General features: G+C 32.9%; 1 protein-coding gene across 5 annotated transcripts in view; it reads right to left on the bottom strand.

Moving 5' to 3' along the window:
* The window catches only part of LOC123531397 (corticotropin-releasing factor receptor 2-like), a 331996-nt gene that overhangs the window by 11271 nt on the left and 294582 nt on the right, over positions 1-26143 (bottom strand). For all 5 annotated transcript variants that reach the window (XM_053518748.1, XM_045312311.2, XM_045312310.2 and 2 more), the window contains 4 exons: positions 5569-5688; positions 1488-1588; positions 882-979; positions 57-177 (listed from right to left, as the gene is read on the bottom strand). In XM_053518748.1, the coding sequence (XP_053374723.1) occupies positions 57-177; positions 882-979; positions 1488-1588; positions 5569-5688 (440 nt within the window). The remainder of the gene's footprint in view (positions 1-56; positions 178-881; positions 980-1487; positions 1589-5568; positions 5689-26143) is intronic.

The following is a 26143-nucleotide window of genomic DNA, read 5'->3' as shown; positions in this document are numbered from 1 at the left end:
AGTTTGATGCTCTAAGAAAGTTACATATCGTAAATTGACTTTTTCGTTTGGCTTACCGAGTACGCTGAATCTTGCATGTACATGAGAGAGTGTCTCATGATGATCCAGACGATGTTCTTGATGATAAAAGTAACAATCAAATGGCAATGTATGCTATTTCTAAGGCACCGGAGACTCCTGTAACGCCAATACAAAATAATGTTAATCACATCATAAGAATACGTTTATTTTTATTAGTTACTCAGGACCTAAGATACCCTACAGTCATCATTTTTGGTCACCTCTGCGGCCGAGGAGTTAAGGTTGCAGACTGAATCAATTATCCTTCGCCGATGTTGGTTCAAAACCACCCTTAGGATGTAGAATTCCTTTATGTGAGGAATACATCAAAATAGCTAATTAAGTACTGTGGGTCACGCCAGTGCCAGCCCGTGCCTGTAATAATGTCAAGGCGAAAAAGGTACCTACAGTATAAAGTTCCGTACCGGAAAAACAATTACATGAAATGCAATATATCCTAATGATCAGATCATATATCTATCAACGATGCACATGTATGTACAATATAATGCTTTCTATTTATTACAGTACGTTATACCGAAAACTATTTTGTTGGGTTTGACTTGCATCGATCTATCTGCAAATTTACAAACATCTACTAATATATAAAATAATTCGTAAAATTCCATTTAAAAATTGAAAAATAGAAGAAAATGTAATTTACTTAATATGCATATTAAAGGGAAGTTATTCTAAAGAATAGGCACAATTTCTTCAAAATGAGTACTACAGGAGAAGAACGCTACGTATATTTTTGCAGGAAATAAGAAATTGCTTTCCTAAACTACAAGATGAGTTTACAAGTAATGCGAAAAGCATACCTGAAGTACAAGAAAATGAAGAGAGCTATGATCAAAGCTAAAGTAGAAATGCAGAATCCCACATTGTAAATCACCCGTATAGCCATTAGATGTGGCATCTGCAAATATAACAAAATAAACATTTTTTTATATATCAAAAGAAACTTTGAAAAGGCAGCATTTTTTTATGGCAAAAGAAGAATATATACCTATTTAAACGTTAAATAGACTGAATAAATAGTAAGCGCATCAAACTGCTTATATAAAATTAATTACTCTTTTTTAGTTTTCATCCAGCTAACTACAGATTTCTCAGAACGTTATGAAGATGGTAATTCCATAAAAACTTTAAGACGATTGAAACTAACTAGCAGTATTCAAAATCTTTACATAACTATTTTGGAAGTCCCATATTTCATGAGTTCAAAGATCAGTGTCAAAAATCAAGGTTCTAATTGGTAAATTCTTAATAAATACTTGAGATTGATCGATATTATACTAATTTATGTTAGGTCGATTGCGAAGCAACTTATATTAAGCACTCCCTCATCGCTAACGATGGTAATGTTTCATATCTTGTCTTGTTTCAAATCCTAGTTTCATAATCTCAGACACCGTTTTATTTACCTCTGCATCCATCGGCAGTGTTTCATCTTCCATGACACAAAGATTGTAAACCGCTTTCTCTGCCCATGTACCATTCTCATTGCAGTACTTTGTAGCATTGTCTGAAAAAAATCTTCTCAGGTGAACATTGTATATCAGTGCTTGCAGCAATTTATCAGTTTATTTATTATGCATAATACAGACTTAGAAGTTTAAACAGCTTTTTATTATTTGCAATAAACACTTAGAAGTTTGTCATGACATACTTTCTCAGTTGGAAGAAGTATTTCGTTGTGAAATTATGTTACACAATTTGATAAAGAATAAACAGACTGAGTATAACTTTGTAATATCTTTTACGTTGTCCTCTAGCACGAAACATTTTCATTGCTTACATCGATGTGATATTTTTTTGAATATCTAAATATGTTCATTCATTCATGTAATGGCAAATATACAGTTTCTAAAGTATGAGTAAACACCTAGTCTAACAAATTTAGTATTTCTGTCCGAGTGTTTATATATATGTCGAGTATTTCGAATATACCGTGTCGTTTTTTTACTTTAAAAGTTCACAAAAGCGTGTCTTAATATCTGATATTGTTTTTCGTATTACATGTATTTAATGTTGCTCCTTTGACCAACGTTCATCAATCAAAATAGAAAATTGCAGACATTTTGGTCATTGCGGTTCCATTGAAACATTCGATTATATTGTTAAATAAAATACAAGGCCTGTGAATAAAACATGTTTAGCACTTTATTCTGTCTAGCGTAATAAATTTATATTGTCTTTGTCACTATGTGCAGAAAAGTATGATTAAAACATACAACAATATGGTTTGAGAAAATGAAGTTATCAAATATTCAGTACTATATGAACGCAAATGACAAAACCCTTAATATTTGTTGATCTCAACAACATTAAGTGTAGCAGTAGTGCTATATGGAACAATTCAAGACAGATTTATACTAGACCAATCATTCATTTCCATTTTTCTGAAACTCTCATACTTATAAACAGTGAGGTCAAACGTTATATTAAGATTCTGGAAGTTTAAATTCAAAATCAATTTCATATTCTCAAAAGCTCAGATAAAATTAAACAAGCCAAATTATTGTTTTACTGCCAGTTTACTGTATCGTTAAATTTTATTGCACTTCTGAAATTTAGAAAATTGCTCTGTGTCGGATGGATGAAATATTCTTGCTGTTTTAGGCCATATCACCGATCACTAATATACGTCTGTATAATGCTTTCTAAGCCGGAGTTTTTGCTAAATCCGGTTGACGTCTGTTAATATCAATAGAGTATTTAAAGCCAATAACAACAAGTTCGTAAAATGTTGTCTTATTGATTAATTGTCATGGTAATCAGCACGCCAAAGCTCTCCACAAAATATATCACTAAATATTGTTTTGCGCTGTAAAGTAATCTTAGACTAACTGACAAGGAATGTAGAAGTGTTCACATTTAATGGAATTCGTTTCTTCTCTGTTTTGTGCTTGCTGTAGTATTTTGGTATATCTTGAATGAATTTTAACTTTACTTTGATATTTGCTGCATCATTTGAATATTTCAACAAAAATGTTAAAAGTTTCTCTTTGTGGAGTAGAAAAACTAATCAGGATTATTTTCAGAAAAATTTCCACTCAGAGAGTACTGTTCTGTTCTTCGTTCATTAATGCCGGCCACAGTTGTTATCTAAAATATGTATTTTGCAATTACAGAAAAGTCTGCTCTGATATGTATGAAAGAATTAAATTTGTACAGATTAATTTAGATGGTCTTGCATTTGTTTTAGTTTAGAACAGTTATTCCTTGAGATTGTAATTCATGAGTTTGTCTTTATAATATAATAATAATAAACATATAAATACACTGATACCAAACTTGTTATGGCTTCATTATAAAAATGTAAATCCGCTTAGACTTTAGAGTGCCCGGATAGACGTAACTTAAATAATAATTATCTTTGTGTTGAATGATTACATTTAGTTGCAGTGCATTTCAGTTGAACGGTTTTTACGTTTTGATATTTTCTTTGCGCCATTTTTTTATATTTGGGTGCAATTTGCAAACGTTTAAATGATGTTTAAATATGTGTATAAAATCAGTTTAAACTTTTTCTTTATGATACGGTACAAGTTGATGCAGATGTTTTGGTAAAAAATGGCTTTAACTGCACTATTTTCAATAAATGAGCCGCGCCATGGGAAAACCAACATAGTGGGTGTGCGACCAGCATGGATCCAGACCAGCCTGCGCATCCGCGCAGTCTGGTCAGGACCCATGCTGTTCGCTAACAGTTTCTCCAATTCCAATAGGCTTTAAAAGCGAACAGCATGGAGCCTGACCAGACTGCGCGGATGCGCAGGCTGGTCTGGATCCCTGCTGGTCGCACACCCACTATGTTGGTTTTCCCATGGCACGGCTCAAATAAGTAAATCTGTTTTCGAAAATACTTGAGCAGATATAATGTAAAAACAACATTGAATTTAATTTGTCACTCTTGTCATTTTAAACTTGGACAAGCATACTATCCTACAAAACATGAGAATCATAGAAAATAAGCTCTCTTGGTTTAAACATATTTTATTATCCAATATGTACATTTCAAATGATTATTTACATACATAAATTCTGGATTGGACTGGAAGCCAGTAAGTTTATTGAAGCTCTCTTGGATCAGGCCAATAACTATGTGTCTATTCATTTATTTTTTTATGACCGCATATAAATTTTGCATTTTCTTAAAGACAACATTTCAATTCTGATTCTTGTTCTTTTGATTTGCAGGTCGTATCTTATTCCCCCAGATTTTTCATAAACTAAATCATGTATCAATAATTATTGTAACTTAATCTGATGGAATTTCCAATTACTATAAGACGGAGAAATGTTATATCTGTTGTTTTGCTTAGAATTACTCTTTAGAGAGTATTTTCTTATAATAAAGCTACGTACATAAATGCGTACTCAATAATTATTGCCAAGAACGAGACGAAACAATTCATTTTATTTACACTTCATTTTATCGACTTTTTTAACTATCACAACGACAACCGTATAGTGGCCGTAATGTAATAAGTCTTTGTGCTAAGACTATGTATCATTATAGTTTCTAATCCTGTGGGATGATGAAGTACATTCAATAAAATGTGTTTATATGATTACAGAGTTGCACTTTAGGTGGCGCTAGAAGTCTGATACATGCTTAATCGATAGATCCAATCAATCCGAGTTTCCTGAAATTTAGCTTGGTTGCATTTTAATCTTCCAAACTAAATTTTTATAGATTCTGTCAAATATCACAACTGCAGGTTTTAAGTGCCTTGTGACAGCAGGAACTAAAAGGACTCATTGGGCTCAGTTTTGAAATATTTTCTGGTCTTTTGAGATGAAATGTATAAGTTAATCAAATAGAATTCCCATTTGGGCAATATTACGTAGTCTTCCAGCAACAACAGCTCCAGACACCGGTGTGTTTTCAGTTTTTGTTTTGTAAGTGTCCATATCAGGAACATTTCCAAGTCGTAAGATGCTAAACTATATGGGAAAATTTGAAAATTAATGATCATTCTGTTTTGAATAATAAAATGGATGATATCAATTACAATATTATCGCCTCTAAACTTGATAGCTTAAATGGTTCATACTGTCTCACAGACTATGTGTTTGTTTGTTTTTTGTGGGCTTTAAACCAAAACGTTACTATTTAAGTGATATGTCAAGTTAGCAGCTAATGAATAGTCCCCAGATTTTACGGGCTTTCAGCCAGGTACTTTAAGCACCATGGTAGCAATACTGACCCTTCATAGTACAAATGCTGGAAATTATATATCAAACTTGAAAGACAGAATCATTCTTCAAGGAATGTAATATCATATCCAACACTCCAAGCTTTGATTTGTTTTATTAATATTTCCGAGTTTTGCTGTTAATATCTGCTGATTAAAGGCTTCATTATCTAATATTTATTCTTGCCAGTTGACAATACTACATGAGTAACGTGTAACATTATAACAAAATAGCGATTCTACATCTTTGATAAGCATGTAAATTTTACTGAAGAAAAGTATACACCATTTGATTACTTACTATTAACATTGATCCCATCTAAGTATCCAGGGCAGGGTATTGAAGCCGATGTTCCAGCTAAGGTCCGGGGCCAGCAAGAAAAATTGTCCCAGCTGCTGTTGCAATATAGCTGTCCATCATCTGAAAAATACGAAAATACTACATTGCTAACATAAAAGGTTGGTGTGCCTTAAGGCGATATTGGCACACAAAGAGTGGTACTGGCATACGAGGAGTGGTATTTACTCATGGGCATTAAATAAATAAATTGAAAAATGGCAAATTCAGAGCGGTTTTGTTAGATTAAAGAAAAACGATAAACATCAAGCAGATGTACCAAAGCAGTCACACACACCAGTTTGATTTAAAAAGGAATAGTTTGATAACTATCTTCGTCTTCTATGGGCAGCTTAGAATGCATTCTGTAGTAGATACTTCTAAAGGTTAAACATTTATTGCTCACGCTACTTAGACAGAAATGTCAAAGCATACATAAAAGAGACTAAAAGTCTGAAAGAAGACGTCATAAATTGCTCAATGATATGCAAAAGTTTATGTTATAATGAGCACAAAATATGTTTGTAACAGATTTAAATGTCTGCAAAATGAACCAAGGGCAAAATACATTATTCATCTTGACATGAAGCATTGTGTTACTGTCATAAATTGTCTGCCCACTTTCGTTTTCAAAACGACAGCATATCTGAATTATTATATTCTTTACCTTGTCAAAGGATCCCTGAATAAGAGCGAGTGTAAAAGCCATGTGGACGAGGAAACTGCCATATAATGAAACTAAAGGAGAGCTATTGAAATGGCTTGATAAAATGAGTTTTAATACATAACATGTTTGAAAAAGATATTCATAATATATTTAAAAATGAAAACATGCGGTAGAGAGATATTTGCAAAAAGATTGACACTCCAAAGAGAACTGATATGAACACCAACTCTAAGTTATACCAATATTCAATGGCTTGAATACTCTTAATTTCGCTGGCATGAAATTTCGCGCAAACGGCAAATAAGAGTGTTTCGCACGGGATTAAATTCGCGCGTTTTCAATTTAAGATAGATTTTTTTTCAGAAATCGCCAGCATCGCACATGTCACTATCATGTACCGCCTGTTAATAAAAGCGGCCCGTTTGTGACTTTTTTGTTAACCCCCCCCCCCCCCCAAAAAAAAACCCCAACAAAACAATATGATAGTCCAATTAATAATTGTTGTTAAATGACACTATGGTTAAGTGAAGTGTGAAAGAGTCTCAAAGGGTAGATTAAAATAAAAGGAGTTTGAAGTCTTATTTTGCATGTCTAATTACTCTAAAACAACAAAGGCAGGTGCGAAAACTGTGCCGTTACATTCAATAACGCAGTGTGACCAACTTGAATTTTGTGGACGACGAATTAATTTATACACACATGACTTCAAATATTTACATAGTTTTCTGTCAAGGATTAAATGATAAATAACAGAAATATTTCGTAGCAGTTTTAGTGATAAAACAATTAATTCACAAGGTAAACTTTTTATAGAGTTGTGTAAAGTGTATTCTTTATATATTTTGAATGGACGTTTTGGCCAGGATAAAGATAATTAATGGTCATTTTACATATACCTCTACTGTAGGATGTAGTGTAATTGACTATGTAGTATGTTCAGAAGATGTAATTAGTTCCATCGTAGACTTTAAAATTGATGAACGAGGTGAATCTAAACATTTCCCATTAAATGTTAAGCTTAACTTATTTTACGATGCTACTCAAAACCAAGCTGAAGGTAGAAAATGTAAAGATGACATTTACAACATCCCATATAAAGATAAATGTAGTTTTCAAGAATTGGTGAGTGATACTTTTACAACAGATTTAATAACAAACTTCTGTACGGCTATTGATGATGAAAACACCAACATTAACAACATAGTATTAAATTTCAATGCATGTTTGGAAGGAATTGGGAAACATTTTTTAAAGAATCCTATACCTGAAAAGTCGACTTCGCCGAAGTGGTTTGATTCTGAATGTAAGAAATTAAAACGTTTGAAATATAAGCTGTTACGGCAATATAGAAGTTGCAGATCGCATGATTTACAGTTATATCTTTTGAAAAGGAATGAAATATGTGTAGTTTGAAGGCACGAAAATATAATGAATGTAACCTAAATGATTTAACGTCAAAAGTGAATGACCCAAAATCCTTTTGGTCTAAACTAAAATCTATGACAGGCAAGAAAAATCGTATAGTAAATAATATATCTACAAACGAATTGCTAGAACATTTCAAAGGTTTATTAAATCCCTACGAAGTAATGTAAGATAATAATGCTACCTTGGACATAATAGATAATGAAATAGACAATGAAGTTGATCACTATATTTTCAATTCAGAAATTACCGAAGAAGAAGTAAGACTAGCGGTAAAGCATCTTAAAACGGGTAAAAAACCAGGCCCCGACTGTCTTATCCCAGAATTTTTCATCTATGGTATTAACAGTTTTATACATATACTTTTGAAATTATTTAACAGACTTTTTGCAACTGGAGAATTCCCAGATGCTTGGTGTGAATCAATTATAGTTACTCTTCATAAGAAAGGTGATATAAATAATGTAGATAACTACAGGTGTATATGTTTACAGAACTTTTTAGGTAAAATATACTGTGGTATTTTGGTAACGCGTTTAAATTTCTTTGCACAAATATATGGAAAAATTTCAGAGAACGAGACTGGCTTTAAGGCTGGGTACTCAACAATGCCTTTATATTGAAATATGTAATAGATAGGATTGTTAAAAACAAAAGACAAAAACTGTTTGTTGCCTTCATTGACTTTCAAAAATGTTTTGATACCATAAATAGAAATATTCTTTGGAATGTACTTAGAAATGGTGGTGTAAGTGGTAACCTCTATAGAGCTCTGCAGAGTATGTATATATCAGTAAAAGCTTGTATAAAATGTAATAATGTACGAAGTGATTATATAATAAGTTCAATTGGACTAAAACAAGGATGTTTGGCAGGTCCGATTCTCTTCTCTTTTTATATTGATGAATTACAGCACGTCTTAGATGCAAGTGATGTACGAGGAGTTCAGTTACATCCATTTGAGTTACAGCTTTTATCATTGATGTTTGCGGATGATATTGCCCTATTATCTGATACTGTTACTGGTTTGCAAAAGCAATTAAATATTTTATCTAATTTCTGTGACACATACAAACTTAAAGTGAATGAAAATAAAACAAAAATTGTTGTTTTTAAAAATGGTGGTGCACTTGCTAAAAATGAAAAATGGATGTATAAAAACAAATTTCTTGAGGTTGTAAATGCTTTTAGTTATGTTGGCTTAACTTTTATAAGACAACTTTCTATGAGCAGTATGGTGCATGACTTATGTATTAAAGGAAAGAGAGTTCTTGTATCAATTTTAAAGTCTTTATATGATTGCGGCCAGTTAAAGAAAACAGTATTTTTCAAACTGTTTGACACTAAAATATGCCCTCAGTTACTTTATGGAGCCGAAATTTGGGGTATAAATAAATTTGAAGAACTTGAGCGTATCCAGTATTATGCCTGCAAACGTTTTATGTGTTCTAGGCAAAATTCATCTAATGCTGCGGTACTTGGTGATTGTGGCAGATATCCTTTGTATATTGAATCATGTAAACGATGTATAAAATACTGGTTAAAAATTTTAAAAATGCCAAACAGTAGATTAGTTAAGATGTGTTATCTAATGATGTATAATGATGATATAAGTGGCCACAAAAACTGGGTATCTGCTGTAAGAGATAATCTGCAAAAACATGGTTTTGGATATGTTTGGGAAAACCAATCAGTTGATTCAGAAAAACACTTTTTATCAACATTTATAAATAGATTAAAAGATATTTACCTACAAGAATGGCATGTATCAGTTAGTTCAAATAAAAAATTGTCGTTTTATATGATGTTCAAAGAAGATTTCTCATATGAAAAGTATTTAGATATATTAGACATTAAAAAATTTAGGTTTATGTACACAAATTTTAGAATAGGTTCTCACGATCTTGAGATTGAAACTGGTCGACATAGAAAAATAGAAATAGAAAATAGATTGTGTAGAAAATGTGATAAGAATATTATAGAAGATGAGTTCCATTTTTTACTTTGTTGCGAATTTTACTCGGAATTAAGAATGATGTATTTACCTAAAAAATACTACTGTAGTCCAACGCATAACAAATTTAATATTCTGATGTCAACAAAAAATGAAACTTTGATAAGGTCCATTGCTACTTTCTTATATTATGCTTTTGAGAAACGGAAGTCTAATGTTTAGTTACTAAAACTTTAATATATTATTTATACATGATATATGTCAGTTTCTGTTACTTTGTATATGATATATGTCAGTTTCTGTTACTTTGTGTATGATATTTGTCAGTTTCTGTTACTTTGTATATGTCATTTTCTTTTACCCTGTACATGAATGTGCATATGCCTTGTATTTTGTTGTTTTGTAAATATGTTTGCATGGGCCGGTGGCCTTACAGCAAAAATAAACTTCTGTTCTGTTCTGTTCTAGTTGTAAGACGATGACAACGATATAAAACTAGCGTTATTAATTAAAGCGTTCAATTAACCAATTGATATAAATAATTGAATCAAATTTCATAATCTATTTTGGTAAAAACAAATAAGTTCCTATCAAGACAAGCTTTAATTAACTGCCGATAAACTATGACGTTTTGAGAAAATTTGAAATACACGAAATATACCATATTTCGGACAGGAAATGAATTCGGATAACTATATACTAAATGGTAAATAATAGCGCGGTCTTAAATTCGCGCATCGTTTGTAGAGTGGAATACGCGAAACTTCGTCCTGCGCGAACAAAAATGAGTTCACAGTATTACATATGTTTAGTGTTTAGCATGTCAATGAATTGTTGTTTTCAGTCATATATGAGGTCTCACTTTTATATGACACAATTCACTCGTTGCATCTTAATATGAAGTAAAATGAATTTTGTATCTGTTGACAATCAAGCACTGTGAAATGCATATTCCGATCAATGTTATTGTCTGGATTTTCGCTTACCAAGACTTAAGTTTGAAAAGTAATCAATAAATAAAAAGTTCTCTCCATATGAATTTTTGGCTTGTACATTATCCTCATTTGATATAATATTGTAATGCGATTTGACTTCAGACTCTAGACTAATGAATAATAATACCTTCATGTCATGCAACAAATCATTCCCGAAAGATAGTGTATACTTATTTGAAAACAAGGAGGATAAAATGTAACCTATATCAGCACTGCTTTTCTTGATTTACATGTTCAACCTAATAGCGTTTGGTTGAATGTTTCGTGCTCTTTAACAACATGACCCTCTTGTTCTTATAAATCTAATACTTAATCCTCGCACATATAGCATTACCCATTACAAGAAAGATATAATATCTATTCATCACGCAAATCCCTAAGACTCTCAGACGCATAATATCTTATTATGATCATATGTATTTTGTTTGTTGTCTGAAAATCCATTACAAGTATCACTAGAATCCCTTTACGATGTACGCCTGTCAGTCTGAATTGATTATTAAGTAAAACTGCTTAAACAAAAAGATATAAGGGTGTTGAAAGATTCTGCCTCTTTTGTATTTCAACACTTTTGTCAGATTATAACAGAAAGGTAAACCTACTTTATTCATTTGTGTTCTGACACAATCTATACACAATTTTGTTTTTTCTTGATTTGTAAGAAGCCCCACAAACTTTTTTTGATAACCAAAACTCTTTCTGTTCGTACGGTTTTAATTGTCCTTTCACTTCTAGTTTAATTCTATATGGTTTCCATATTTTAGTGAGAAACGTGTTTACAGTTGCAGCGTAAACAAACGCTAATAGTAACATATCTTTACATCATTACAACGCAAGCAACTGTTTACTTTTAGCTTGTGGTAACAGGAATGCATATTGTTACATCACAAGCAAGTGTTTATTTATCATTTTTGATAACATGTTTTATTGCTTTTTATATTAATTTATTAGAACGCAAACAAGTGTTTTCTCACCGATTATGGTAAAGCGTATAATACAGTACAACGCAACTTCATAAAAACAACCAGCTTTTCTAAAACACGACAGACATGTATATAAGATACTTGATTCTTACAAGATCTGTATAGAAAAAATACGTGTCAGTCACGCTGTTTTTGAAGGGTTCTTAGACACACGCGATCCTACAGCGATCTCTGTTAGTTTTTGTTATTAGAAATTTATTATGAATATAGATGGAATCCCTAATAACAAATCATTTGTCATTCTGAATAGATAGTAAAGCATGATTGTACAATAAATACAAGACACTGTAAAAATTGCTTTTTCTCATTCCAGTGGCGTTCGGTTGTCACAAGAATTTGAACGTGACAGCATTAATACAAGCTCTTTTTGGTTCCATTTCTTCACATTTAAGTCTCATATGGACGTGAATAATTATATGGAAGTTATAAAACGTACTTATTAAAGATTATTTTTTAAGACACATTGCATTTTGATGTTCTGTCTTTTTGTAATTTAACGTTACGTTTTCCATTTTGTGTCTGATTTAGTTTCTAAAGTCCAATGGCACTGAGCTGCTTTGAACGTTGTCACTTGCCTATTTTATCTGCTATTTTATGGTTATACTATTCTCTTGTTGCTTTTTCTTCTGCATTGTGTAAATGCGTATATAGTTCCTTAAAAAAATCAACCAAAAACACATTCCCTGAAGAAGGCATGTAGCTGAAACGTTGGAACTATAGTATAGTAAATTTTGAAACTGACGGCGTCTTTGGTCTTTATCTACTTCATTATATAGTTCCTTAGGCATTGCATTTATACTTAAGAACACGAACATAGTTTGATTAAAAATGCATTTTATTACCATAGTTTTGTATGGGATTAATCTGGTTGGGATAACAGTTATTTGCTGGTAAGTTTGGGACACAGTGAAGGTGGGGAATAGATTTTGTGCACTCCATTAGCCAGTTTAAATTTTGCTACTGGTGTTTGTCGACACAGACCCTTCCAATGTGGTTCCCCTATAGAGTTTTTATCAATTTAATTTATCACTGATGTTTGATTGTGTAACTAAGTCTACGTATTTTAGGTCAATGTCGATCATTTACACATACAAATATGCACTGTTGTAGGGTATTATTTTAAAGCTGTGGTTTAGCATAGTAGCATTTTCTATTGGATCCTTGTCCTGATATTACACTTTTCAATGTTACCCTTCAAATTTTATTGACCTTTACGTTAAAAAACATAAAGGTATTTTTGTTTAGCATTTTGTTTTATTCTTGCTACTGTTTTCTGTAGAACTAGAATTTCATACAACATTTTGTAAAATTCTGTTTTGTTCCATACGAGTTTGCGCACGTTCTATGTATCTTATCCTGTAATATATTGCTGTTTTAATCCTTACAGCCTTGATACAAGTCTCCTATAATTCTGTTACAGAATAGCTATATGCATTTTTATTATAAACATATATAAATTCTGTAAAAACATCGGCTTGTATTTCAAAATTAAATAGGAACAGGCAGAAAAAAATCCGTATTGTACCTTTTAAATTCCGTATTGTACCTTCCGTATTGTATGCTGTCAATATGCATGACCTGACACATATTTCCTTCAATAACAAAACAACAAACAAAAATATATCTCGTGGATTTTGCAAGGTCGGAGATCCGATCTGGCAAAAATCCACTTAAGCCGAATACAGCATCCCAGACCTAGCTACTGTTATAATAACCCTATTATATTATTGATGTAATGTACTTGTATGTATATCAGACTATAATAAACAGTAAATATAATACGCATGTACACGCATGGATATTTGTAACGAAGGAACAAAAAAGCTGCTTAAAAAAGCCCGCGTACCACTGAGCAATTTTAGTATTCTGAAATTGCAATATTATTATACGTTTGTTACATACTCGTTTCTTTTTTCCCGTAAACTTACAAAGATACCGGAAACGTAAATATTTTCCCATACACTGATGCCTGAATTTCATATCGGGTGCGTGACGTAATCTAGAGTGTGCCGTTGCAAAAGATATATTTTATTTAGTTTATTTAGTTCAGTATTGTCAGTCTTATTCAGGCTTTTGAACAAATTCATAATGTATACGTGTAGATACGTATGTAATAAACATGTTATTATCTTTGCATCGGGAAATTTGCACTCGTTCTTTAGCGGAAAAAAATTGCTCTCATAAAGTCGCTTAATATTTCCGTTGCAGAACTCGTGCATATTTCCCGATACAAATAATAATGTTATTACAGTTATGACTTGTATACTAATTACACGATATCTATATTCTTTGACATGCGATTTCTCGATACGTTTTCAGAAATTGTTTATGATTTATACATACTTATATGATACACACAAAATGTTGAACAATGAGGTATGTGTTTATAGTATATATCGCGTAAAATGTTGATGATATTTTCAATTGTACTCGGTCTAAATAACTAACGGTATTATTTATTTATAAAATTGTTAGAAATAAAATCAGTATGTGACATGCTTCGAGAAATGCTCACTCCTCCTATCGTAAGTTAATGCTATGGCTCGTAAGTCACGCAAAGCCCCCGCAGACGAACTCCTGCATTTTTCGTGATACCAATCTAATTAACTTTAAATAATAATCACACTTGCCATTCTGTCACGTAGGTGTGGAGAGTGAGCTTTTAAAATGTTTAACGAGAACATTCCCTTCTTTTTACCAACTTTCTCTCTATTTCTCCTGTATTTCTTTGCGTTTTGACTTTTCTCTTCTAAAATCTTTCTTGAGGGAAAATTATTTTGTCATTAGTTTGCTCTACAGCTCGGCGTAGTGGTCAAATTATAAGATCGCCGTACTAATGATTCATAGCTACAAACTTGTAACAAATTGACAGAGACGAAAATTACTGTGTCACTTTCCATTACTCTTGAAATATAGATTTCAGTCGTTTTTGACGGTAAGTCTGCATCTGAGAAAATATTTCCAAGTGATTTATTTTGTTTATCTATTGACTTAGCGAATAAAGAAAGTGTATGCATTTGCATCTATCTTGTACGTTAGTCGTCTGTGTCTCAAATTGATGTTCAAGTAAGTTTAGAACTAATGCAAGTAAGTATTACTTACATTTTATTTATACCTAAGAAGTCCCCACAGGTCGATAAAAATCAAAGTATAGCATGATGTATGTTTTTTCATCAGCTGTAGTATTAACTGGGTTAAATCGCCATGTCGATTATGCATTTGTTATGATAATCTGTAATTCTGTTTGGAAATAATTTTTGCAGGTATTTTGCACAGAACTATTATGGTAAACTTAGGGACATGTGTGTATAGGATATTTATTTAATATCAAATTGCATTCGTGCTTGTTTGTAAGATGTTCAATAAAAATAATATGTGCATATTTATTTTGCAGAAATAATTGCTAGACATGTTTGAACAAGCTGTATTTCAACACTGGCAATAATTTTCTGTTAATGTTTGTTAACACATATAACATCATTCACAAGATACTGTTTCAATGACAACCTTTCACAAGGAACTGGCACACATTTGTAAAAGTGCATTAACTGAGGCAAATCGTAAGAACGGTCTAAACGAATTAAATCGACAGATGCAGTAAGTACTTCTTGTACAAGTATTTTTGACTGGTAAGATATTATGTCATTTAAACATTTCATCAGATCAATGAGATTCATTAAGACCGAAAGACACAAAACGTAAGATCAAATACAGCAAATTTACATATAATTCATCCATGCAAATATGTCGCCGGTCGAAGTACAACTTGAGCTCATTATTCCTTTTAAAGTCTAAATGTAAATTGTACAGTAAATATACACGATTTTGGTGTTCCTTCATAAAATATGTAAAATATTATACCTAACACATTTTCAATAATTCGTAATTATGTGACTGAGTTCGATTTTGTAACTTATTTTAGCCTGACACGGCTATATTTGTCGTTTTCATTGGGTGTATTTGCAGGAGAATAAACGTGTGTTAACAGATAGATGCTATAGCAGTTTACATATGCATGTTCCGTGGCCAAGGTACATGTAAAAGCGTAACGGCCCTAAAACGGATTATTCATTGACAAAAGGTAACTACATTGTACGTCAACGTGATCAAACAACGCTGGTATTCCTGCGCGTTTCATGAACATTCAATGGCGTTGATGGAAATATATTCACTTTGAGCTATTTACACGATTTGTGCTAAGCATAGCGTTATTTTATGTTTGTTTCATGTTATAACATCAGCAGAATCTCCCGGGATATGTTGGTCCCCTCGCTCTACCGGGCTGTTATCGCTACTTTCAAAAAGTATATGCACGTGTTTATAACTGTCACTTTCTGTTCAGTATGGATCTGCTGCCATAATCTTATCCAGATTTGGGAAATAAGAACGATTGAACAGTGTGGCTAGTGTAACACCCGTGTAATTTTATTCAGTTCTTTTTATATCAGTGTTCAATTTTTATATACCCCAAAGCCTGCTTTCTATTCCTGTCTGAATGAAACGTATTTCTTCAAGACATGAAAATCCGAACATGAAAACTAAAGCCTGATTATTACTGAAAAGTCTAGATAGCTTGTACTTATAATATTATAAATCTGACATTTGCTCAAGAAAAGAAAATATTATTAACATTTTTCAATCGATGATTTCTATCAATTGTTTGCGTTTTACTTTCCAACCAGAAATCTACCAGACAGAAAATATTGACACAAAGTGTATATTGTATACTTATCGAGATATTTGTTCTGCTGACATATTAATAAAAAAGGATCTAAGCTAATATCATTACCCTTCTGGGAGTATAAACGAATTCTGGACACAATTCATAAAGTGATTATGCTCGATTGGTTTTGACATTTAAGACACATAGCTGCTAGGAAATGAAATGTTTTTATCAACGCAATTTAATTAATTTCTTATACTTGCCCGAGACCGTTCAAGTTTAAATTTGGTTGTACTTTGTTAAGTGTATGCTAACTGCTTCACAAACTGTGAAATAGTTGAACTCGGACGAAATGCATGTTATAAAATCCTGTAAATACAGAAATTTCAGACGTAATGGGCATATCATGTCTATCACTTTTATGAAATAATGTTTTTGTAGACTGCGTTTAATAGATATGGCACTCCAGACAACAGAAGTAGATCAATTCGTTAAAGAAGTAAGAAGTAACCAAATCTATTGAATGTACAAACCATAGCACAGAATGAAAACTCTTTCAAGTTACAGAGCGAAACTTTCTTAACAGAACTACTTTATCCTACATGATGCACTCTAGTTGGTTTAATTATATTCTCGATATCGACATTATGGATAAAATCCCGTTTTCCGGTATTAGAGAGTTTGAGATTTCAAACTTCGCCTTCCCCTTCAACGTGTCTCATATATATTTTGGGTAAAACGTCACTGATATGCGTGTATTTTATTTATATCACACGTTGCTACTGAAGTTTTTCATGTAATATCAGGCAAGCCTAAGACTTCCCTTTATTACTATGCGAAATAAAAAGCTTAGTTTCAGGATTTCTGCTTATTAAGTTATTTGATTATCCATATATATAATTAGACTAAATTTGATGCGAAACACTATCAATAGGTATAAGAATAATGAAGTTTTGTTTGGCTAATCATTTTAACTAAATACATTGAATTGAACCTGGAAGTATGAAGTTATCAACTGATTTTGAGAAACTTTGAGATTTTGTTCAAACTTAAACTTCTACGGCATATTTGTGTCCCCAGGCGGTATCGATTATACCAGATGGGCCTTTTTGTCGTATGAAGTGAAGTTTTGAACGTCAGAAGATGTGATATCACGAAAGTCGAAACTTCATTCTTTTTACATCTACTCTGTCCACATACTCGGCATAAAAGACTGAAATCTGGATGGAGGCACATGGCATGACAGTCATTTTACTTGAAAAATAAATAATTACGCGCGATTATCATTTGTTGAAACATTTATTTTCACATCCAAATAAAATCAATCTGTTTCTGTCGGACACTTAATAACGACAATTGCGTTTTAATTATAAACATACAATGGTACTAGTAAGACGGAAAATTCTTCTGAAGTATCTGACAATTTCAGATCTATGATATCATGATGAGAGACGTTTCCTGTTAGCCGTATGGGATAACGCCATTCTTTAAATGCACGGAACCAGAGCCTGGCAGAAGGACATTGTGGGTTAAATCCCCTTTTGATTCTTACATTTTACAAAGAAAGTCGGTCTTGAAACTCGGTGTGACCCTACCCTAACCCTCCCCCCTCCACTGCCCCCCTCCCCTGAAATGGGTGACCCCCTCTTTAATGTTGGTGTCCCTCTAACCAAAATTCCTGGATCCACAGATGCTTTACTTATAAAATAGTATATTAAAATCATATTGTGCTGTCTGAGAGTTTAACATTATACAGAGTCATACAGAGTGTCATTATCACGTTGATATGATCATTATAGGTTATTAACTTCGTATGTGGATATATGCACGGATTCTGCAGCGGTAGTATTGCGCGACTTTAGGAGCGCAATATTGTCCGCGAAAGAACGAGTGCATATATCCACATACAAAGTTGATAACCTTTTTATTACATATCCACTATCAAATGATTAATTTATATCTAAATTATCGTTCTGTCACGAAAGACAGGAAAAAGTACAGAAAAAAATTCTCCGAAAACGCAATAAACAAATCAAACTGACGTGCATTAATATTGTCCGCGAAAATGACGTCAACTTGTTGTCGCAACGTGCGCGTGGACGCCATGGACGTCACGCGATTCTTTCCATTACAACGTTAAGAAAATATTCCACGTCCTATATTAGTCCAACTCATAACGTAATTATAACTTTCATTTCATTTCAGTCTGATAAATTACTACGTTCCAGTATCTAATAGGTCAGATTAATCAAAGTGTAAAAGTAAACAAAATGTTGCATAAATTACAAATTAAACAAATACACAATAGCAACAAAAATCTAAAGAAACGAGATCCGCAATGGACAGACCTTCAGGGGAGGTAACTAGAGTCACGGATTGGCACTAGTCCGATATGAAAGCGTTCAACGTCATGATATGGAAAAATATTTCACAGCTGGAAAATAATTTTATGTATGTAATAATCATTTTTATTTCCTCTCATGTATAATTTACAATCGTGCATTGTATACTGACTATACTGACACAATTTTATATAAAACCTAAATGTTTGGAGCAACACTAACGAGTTTTTACATTGTTCACATTGTTTTATCGTTTTATTTTATTTTATTATTATAATTTTTTTTTGGTAATCGCTCTAATATCCATGCGATGATTATATTAATTGAAATGTTTTTTTATTTTTTTTATTTCTTTTTCATATTTTCATTTTTAAAACCTCTTGTAAAATTCCTGCCCTTTCGAACAATTGGTATCAAAATGCACGAAAAAAAAAACGATCATAATTACGGATAAATTGAATGGGCGGATTAAAAGAAGTAAGGTTCATTCTAATGTTTGAAATCTCAAGGAATTTTAATCGAACTTCAACTTCATACGTTAAATTCGGAAAAGAAAGGGGAAGGCGAAGATTGAAATTTCAAACTCTCTATTAACCATTAATAAACGCCCGTTCCCGGTTTTACGGTGAGTGGGGTATCGGCCATTACGCTACATGGCGGTAGTGTTTAGATTATCCTTTTTTCAAGTTTTAAACAAAGAAAACGAATAAAAAAGTATTGCAGATTATCATTAAACATTGTTGTAATTAAGATGTAGCAAAAATATCCTCAAAGTTTACTTTAGTTTTGAAATTTTAGCTTTTATTCTACACTGCCGCTTCCCTGGCTCGATACCGAAGGTGTGAAATTATTCGCATTTTTCAAGGTAACCTAATTATTTTTGCAAAAAAAAATGTTGCCGAGGTCGTAGAATAGTATTTCCATTGTGAGAAAGTAAGAACTTTCCTAAATCCTTATTTTCTGGCAAAAATAATCGCTAATACACGGTCCTTATATCGGTTAATCTCGCCAACCCCCCTGACCCTATTTACGGAAATACCGGAAAACGGGATTTATCCTTAATGTCGATATGGTCAATTACCTGCAGTCTCTAGCGATAAGCCCTACCTATTTATTCTCTCTTTAAGCATCAATCACAAAAGTATCAAATAATGATATACCGAATATATCATTCCACTACAAACCTAACGATACTGTCATTTGTTAAAATATTTGGTAACAGCTGTATTTCATCCAAGATCAGACACACGCTAGCAGTAGAAGTTCTACCTATAAAATTTGAATAAGGCACGATAAAGTAAATACTAAATAGCAGAACGTGATACACTGGAATTAAGAGCTATACTTGTCCTGGTCAATTAGTCTATTATATCACCCTCATTCAAAAACATTCATACCAGATAATAAGGTGATTAGTACATCATCTATATATTTATTAAACAACTATGCGTCTGTAGATGACATTACATTATAACTTTTTTGCTCGAATCTTAATTAGTTTCGAGACTTGTTTCTATAGAAAGAACTCTATGCCTAGTTCTTTAAATCCGCATTATGTATATTTTAGATTGTGTACTTGAAAAGAATGATTAATGGCACAAGTGCATAAATCATAACGCACATGTACTTGTTTAGTATCAGAGTTGTAATGAATTTATCCTAAGACAGACCATTCACTCCATTAACGTCTTGCTGGGTCTGTTCATTTTGATGATTATCTATCTTTTAAATTACCAAACTCTTTCCTGAAGGAAAATGATACATTATGTGTTATTAAATTGGTCTAGAGTTCTGTCTTTCTTCTATTTCAAAGTTTACCAAACCAATAAATCACGGCTTAAAATAGCAGACAAACATACGACGAAAATTATTGTCAGACTGTCACTTTCTCTTACTGAGGGTAATAGAGATGTCAGTCAAACCTGCATAACAACAAACTTTGCAGAGAGTGTGTGTGTCTACTTTTGTTTGTTTAAGTGATGCAACACATGATTATCTTATTCAAGTGGTAACATAATTACGTTATAATCAAAGAAGTACCATCTGATTTGTTCACGTGATATAAGCGTGGTCCAATATCCTCCCGGACCTATGACGGTACTGCCCGACCTTGCCTTCTAGCCATTATAATACGCATAGTAAAAAAGTAATAATAGATTTGGTATTCATAAGTATAGTGTTGCTGATGTTACATATTATATTTAAGGGACTTGGAATGACATTATTACTATTAAAACAAGAGCGTACACCCAATTCGCTTATTGATCTTTGAAATGTCTTAAAAGTACATGTCTGGATTCCATAAAGTATCTCTACAGAATGATCTGTACAGATAGCTTTTAAAAGCATTTTTAAATAGATTAATTATCAAAAGTCTGACCAGTGAAATGCAGGATTATTAATCATCAAAGGCAGAATGCGGATCGATTAAAATTTTGTCTTGCCAATTTGGTAAAAAATTTGAAATAAAAATGTTTTGGCAATCGCTCTTCACATCGACTTCGTTAATTGCGAAAAACTTTATCGAGATTAATCTGTAAATATTTTCATTCGCCCTATTCTTTTCCATTGAAAATTATGACGTTCATTTTGTATGAACAGCAAAAGGAAAGGCGCGAAAGTTACGTCATCGCTGCTTAGTGATAACCGACCGCTGTTTTGACGACGTCCACGTACAGTCAGGGAGAACGTTCCTTAGATGACGTCGCAGTTGTTCCGTCTGGTGAACAGAATGGCCGGGAAGCTGATTTTATTGTTAAATGCCACAAAATATGTGCAATTTATAATATCATCTTGTTTACAAATGGAAAGGAAATATAATGTAAATATAAGAAATGAAACTATCTTTTTCGGTGTTCATGCGAAATGAACGCCAGAATAGGATCGGCAAATTAAACCTGATTTGCCGATCCTATTCTGTCGTTCATTTCGCATGAACACCGAAAAAAATCATTTCGTTTCTTAAATGAACGACAGGCAATTTGAAAACACATTATTCGTTTAGAAGAGAATTTCCATGCTCTGTTTTTTTTATACTGAGTTTTGATTTACAGTATTTTAATACTGACATTAATTACAGGTCCTCTTCCGTTAATAGACATGGCATTCCAAGAAAATTATCATGTTCAACGACAGCCTGTCAAAGAGAATTACAAGATATTTCTTCATTCTGTAGTAAAGGAAACAAGGAAACATATATATTTTGAATCAGTGTGGAAAACACAAAAGCTCAGATTCTTTCATCAACAATCATGTGTTTCTGCGCTAGACTTATGTTTTGTAGTATAACATAAACTTAATATGTGCGTATGACTCACCTGGAAGCGGAATAATATTAATAAATATGCCAAAGAACGTATATAAACAAAACTATACGGATGCGTATCAGACCAGGTAAATAAAACCAGTAAACTATAATTCGGCCGTTCCATGACACTATCTGTATTAGTGACAAAAGTAAAAAATGAGATAACAAACTTTTTTAAGACCATTCTTTTACTCTGCAAATCTGAATATTGGAAGGAATTAGTTTCATTAAAATAAATGCTTTCAAATAAGTCACCGAATGCATTAAGAGACGTACTGTAAAGTCAAAAACGTTGTGAAAGCAGTATGACGTCGTCGAGCATGGTATGTGTATGGTGTGTATATTTTATTAATACAGCAATTACGTATATCATTAACTAAACATCATAAATTTGAACATTGATGGACAATATAAAACATTTACTGAAAATATAATTTAAGCGTGCACTATTTGTTTCATTACGGGCCTTTTACATATTAACCGTAGTCTTCTCATAATGCCTGAGTGTTTTGATTTATGGTTATCATAGTAACACAAATAACATTTATTTGTAACATAGTGAAGAACTTGATTTGTCTTTCAAATTGATAAATGAATAATAATTTACTAGTTTCTTTTTTTGCATGAACGCAAGAAAAACAATGATTTTCCAGAATTTAAAAATACTTATATGCAATGATTACAACACGTCACCTATATACAGCTTACCTTAGTTGTCCGGCTTAATTATGTTAAGAAGGCAATTTAGATAGATAATTATATTAAATGTGCATCTTATGGGCTTATTTATAACACAAGTGACTAATAGATAAATGAAAAGTTAAATTATGTACTATCGAAAGTGTATAAGAGTAAAACATTTCCTCCTTTTATCGCTTGAAGTTTATTTTCACCGTGGAAAATGTTAACGTAACGATTTTGAACAGTCGATGCGTCATAAATGAATACCACTAAAACGATAAAAATATGAGACTCTGTATGAAATATTGTCAGGCTAAGTTTGTTTCTGTTTCGTAAGAGAAAATCATATGTGTTGAGAGAGCCAAAATAACTTAAAAGTATATTATATATAAATAAATATATATTAATAAAAAAATATTTGATCTTATTTCCTATACAGCAGTTGTATTGATACAAACATTGTATGACTTTTTTTCTTATTTTATATGGGCAATGCTATAGAGAGGTACATTTTGTTGTACACATCTGTTTACATGAACTTGATGAACTGGAGTTTACCAAACATACAGAAGTAATTGCCAACATATCAAATAAAGAAAGGTTGAACTTCAGCAGAAAATCAACTATACTGCACATAAAGCTAAATACAAACATGCAACACCCATTGTTTAATAGGACAAAGCCGAGCATTGGTATTATGACAACACTTGCATGTTTTCAGGAGGGCCAGGAAAACTGTTCATACACATTGGGTACTTGTCTAATTCAGAATATACATTGCAGACAGTTAAACCCAATTTGTATATACTTAATACACAAATCGATTAATTCCAGCATCATGATAACATAAATCTCAATTACCAACAGTTATTCTTTAAAGAAAACATAAAACAAATATTCAATTGCACACGTCACTATGGTATATTATCAAGCGTATTTGTTGCCAATATTGCAAAAATATATAAACCAAACAAACGTTGAGAGAATATATACATTTGTTTGAAATTTTAGTGAGAAAACTATTACGTTATTGGCTAGTGAGCCATTGAATATTACCTCATATTTACAGGTTTTGCCTCGTTCAATGTGACTTTCTATCTTTTAATGTCTGGTCATATTTTATGACCTACTTAAGTATGGTAAAAGTATTTGTATCAGACGACACTGTTATCTTTTTATATTCAAATCCACCAATTTAAATAGTAATCACATAATGATTATAACTTCACATTCGATGTATTACTAGGTCACACAATTTTTGGCGACAAGAATAATTATGATGTTGGGGACTATATTTTCTCTTGTCACTATGTAATCGGGGCGAAAACAACCTAGTAATAGTCGTTTCGTCATGCCATCGTATGTACGGTGCGTAAACAACCTAGCGATAGTCGTTTCGTCATGCCCTCGTATGTACGGGGCGAAAACAACCTAGCGATAGTCGTTTCGTCATGCCCTCGTGTGTACGGGGCGAAATTAACCTAGCGATAGTCGTTTCTTCATGTACGGGGCGAAGACAACTTATCGGTAGTCGTTTCTTCATGTAATCGTGTGTACGGGGCGAAGACAACCTATTGACAGTCGTTTCCTTATGTCCTCGTGTGTACGGAGCGATGAAAACCTAGCGAAAAGCGTTTCTTCATGTCCTCGTGTGTACGGGGCGAAAACAACCTAGCAAAAGTCGTTTCGTTATGCCCTCGTGTGTTCGGTGTGAAATGAACCTAGCGATATAGTAGTTTCTTCATGTCCTCATTTGTACGGAGCGAAGCTAACTTATCGACAGTCGTTTCTTCATGTCCTCGTTTGTACGGGGCGAAGCCAACTTATCGACAGTCGTTTCTTCATGTCCTCGTGTGTACGGAGCGGAGACAACCTATCGACAGTCGTTTCCTCATGTCCTCGTGTGTACGGAGCGAAGACAACCTATCGACAGTCGTTTTCTCATGTCCTCGTGTGTACGGAGCGAAAACAACCTATCGACAGTCGTTTCTTCATGTCCTCGTGTGTACGGAGCGAAGACAACCTATCGACAGTCGTTTCCTCATGTCCTCGTATGTATGAGGCAGGGAGACAACCTAGCGGTGTCCACGTGTGTACGGTGCGTAGACAACCTAGCGATAGTCGTTTCTTCATGTCCTCGTGTACGGGGCGAGGACACAAAGATAGACTACCTCCATAAGACGTTTAATACCCGCAAACACGATAGTTTGCCATTTTCAATCATAAAGATTCGTTATTTCGCCTTAAATGTTTCGTGCTCTCGTGTTTTGTCCTGAAGACAAATCGGCAGTTTGACACCCTTTCGTATCCTTTTACTGTCTACAATATCTACACTATAAAACACCAGAGACTATATGAGAATAGAAATTTTTACGTTCTCTCTTCCTTCATGATTTCATTTGAAAGTTGAATGTTTCATACGTTCGGGTGTACATAAATTAACTTTATTTGTCAAGTATAAAAACTTCGACACCGTCCCACTTCACGAGATCTTGGGACGCCTAAAAATTCAACTGAGTTCGATTTGAAATTCATCTTGAAGCAATATAATATGAAGTAGGAAATAATGCACCTGCGTTCAGAGACTGTCTGGAGACTGTCTGTAGACTGAATCCCATGCGCTTAATTGATTGATTTGAACACCGAAACGTCTTATATAACGTTACACTGTCTCACTGACGGCACAAAATACTATTTTCAGGTGCAAAAATTAGCTGTGGAACACGGATTGCCAAATCAGTCATTATTATATGTGAATAGAAGCTTCAAGTCCATAATTCTTAAAATTGTTATAAAAAAACCCAGATAAAACAGCTTTTCAAATATATATTATTAGTAATTACATGGTAAGAAAATCACTACTTTTAATATTGTATATGAACTGTTACAGTTAGTGTCATAAGTGAGTGAGTGAGTTGGGTTTTACGGCGAATCGACACAGAAGAAGTTATATTGAAAACGCCAATTGAAAAGCACACCTAAATCATTTATGTAAAAAGGTAAAGCATATCTAAAATCATTTACGTAAAAATGTAAGCATATCTAAAATCATTTATGTAAAAATATATACTTGGAGGTGTAAATTTAGCATTGGCAATCTGTCTTGCCTCTGGAAATCCAATGTCCTGTTTGAATTTGACATGAAGAACCTCCTTCTCGATTTTCCATGTCTTGTAGTCACGAGACTTGGCTGAATGTGACTCGCTGACAATTCACACAACGCAACGGACGGCTTCAGGTGTCATGTTCATGTGAATGACCATCTTGTCCACATTTTGGACAAATGTAATTACCTTTGCAGTTCTTCTCGTTATGTCCGAACTTAAAGCAATTGTAACATTGAAGAGGATTTGGTATATATGTAGTAACTTTTGTCATGAGATAGACAACTTTTATAAATGAAGGATGAAAAGGTATGCAAAAAGTAAGAATGATAGTGTGTGTGCTACTTTCTTTTCCTATACGTTTTATTTTGATGCGTCTAGCAGCAGTGACATGTTGTTCAGTAAGGCCTTGCACAAT

The sequence above is a fragment of the Mercenaria mercenaria genome, chromosome 11 (genome assembly GCF_021730395.1).
Source record: "Mercenaria mercenaria strain notata chromosome 11, MADL_Memer_1, whole genome shotgun sequence".
Taxonomy (NCBI): domain Eukaryota; kingdom Metazoa; phylum Mollusca; class Bivalvia; order Venerida; family Veneridae; genus Mercenaria; species Mercenaria mercenaria.
The sequence above is the reverse complement of the archived record's forward strand: the minus strand, read 5'-3'. Positions and strand labels throughout refer to the sequence as shown.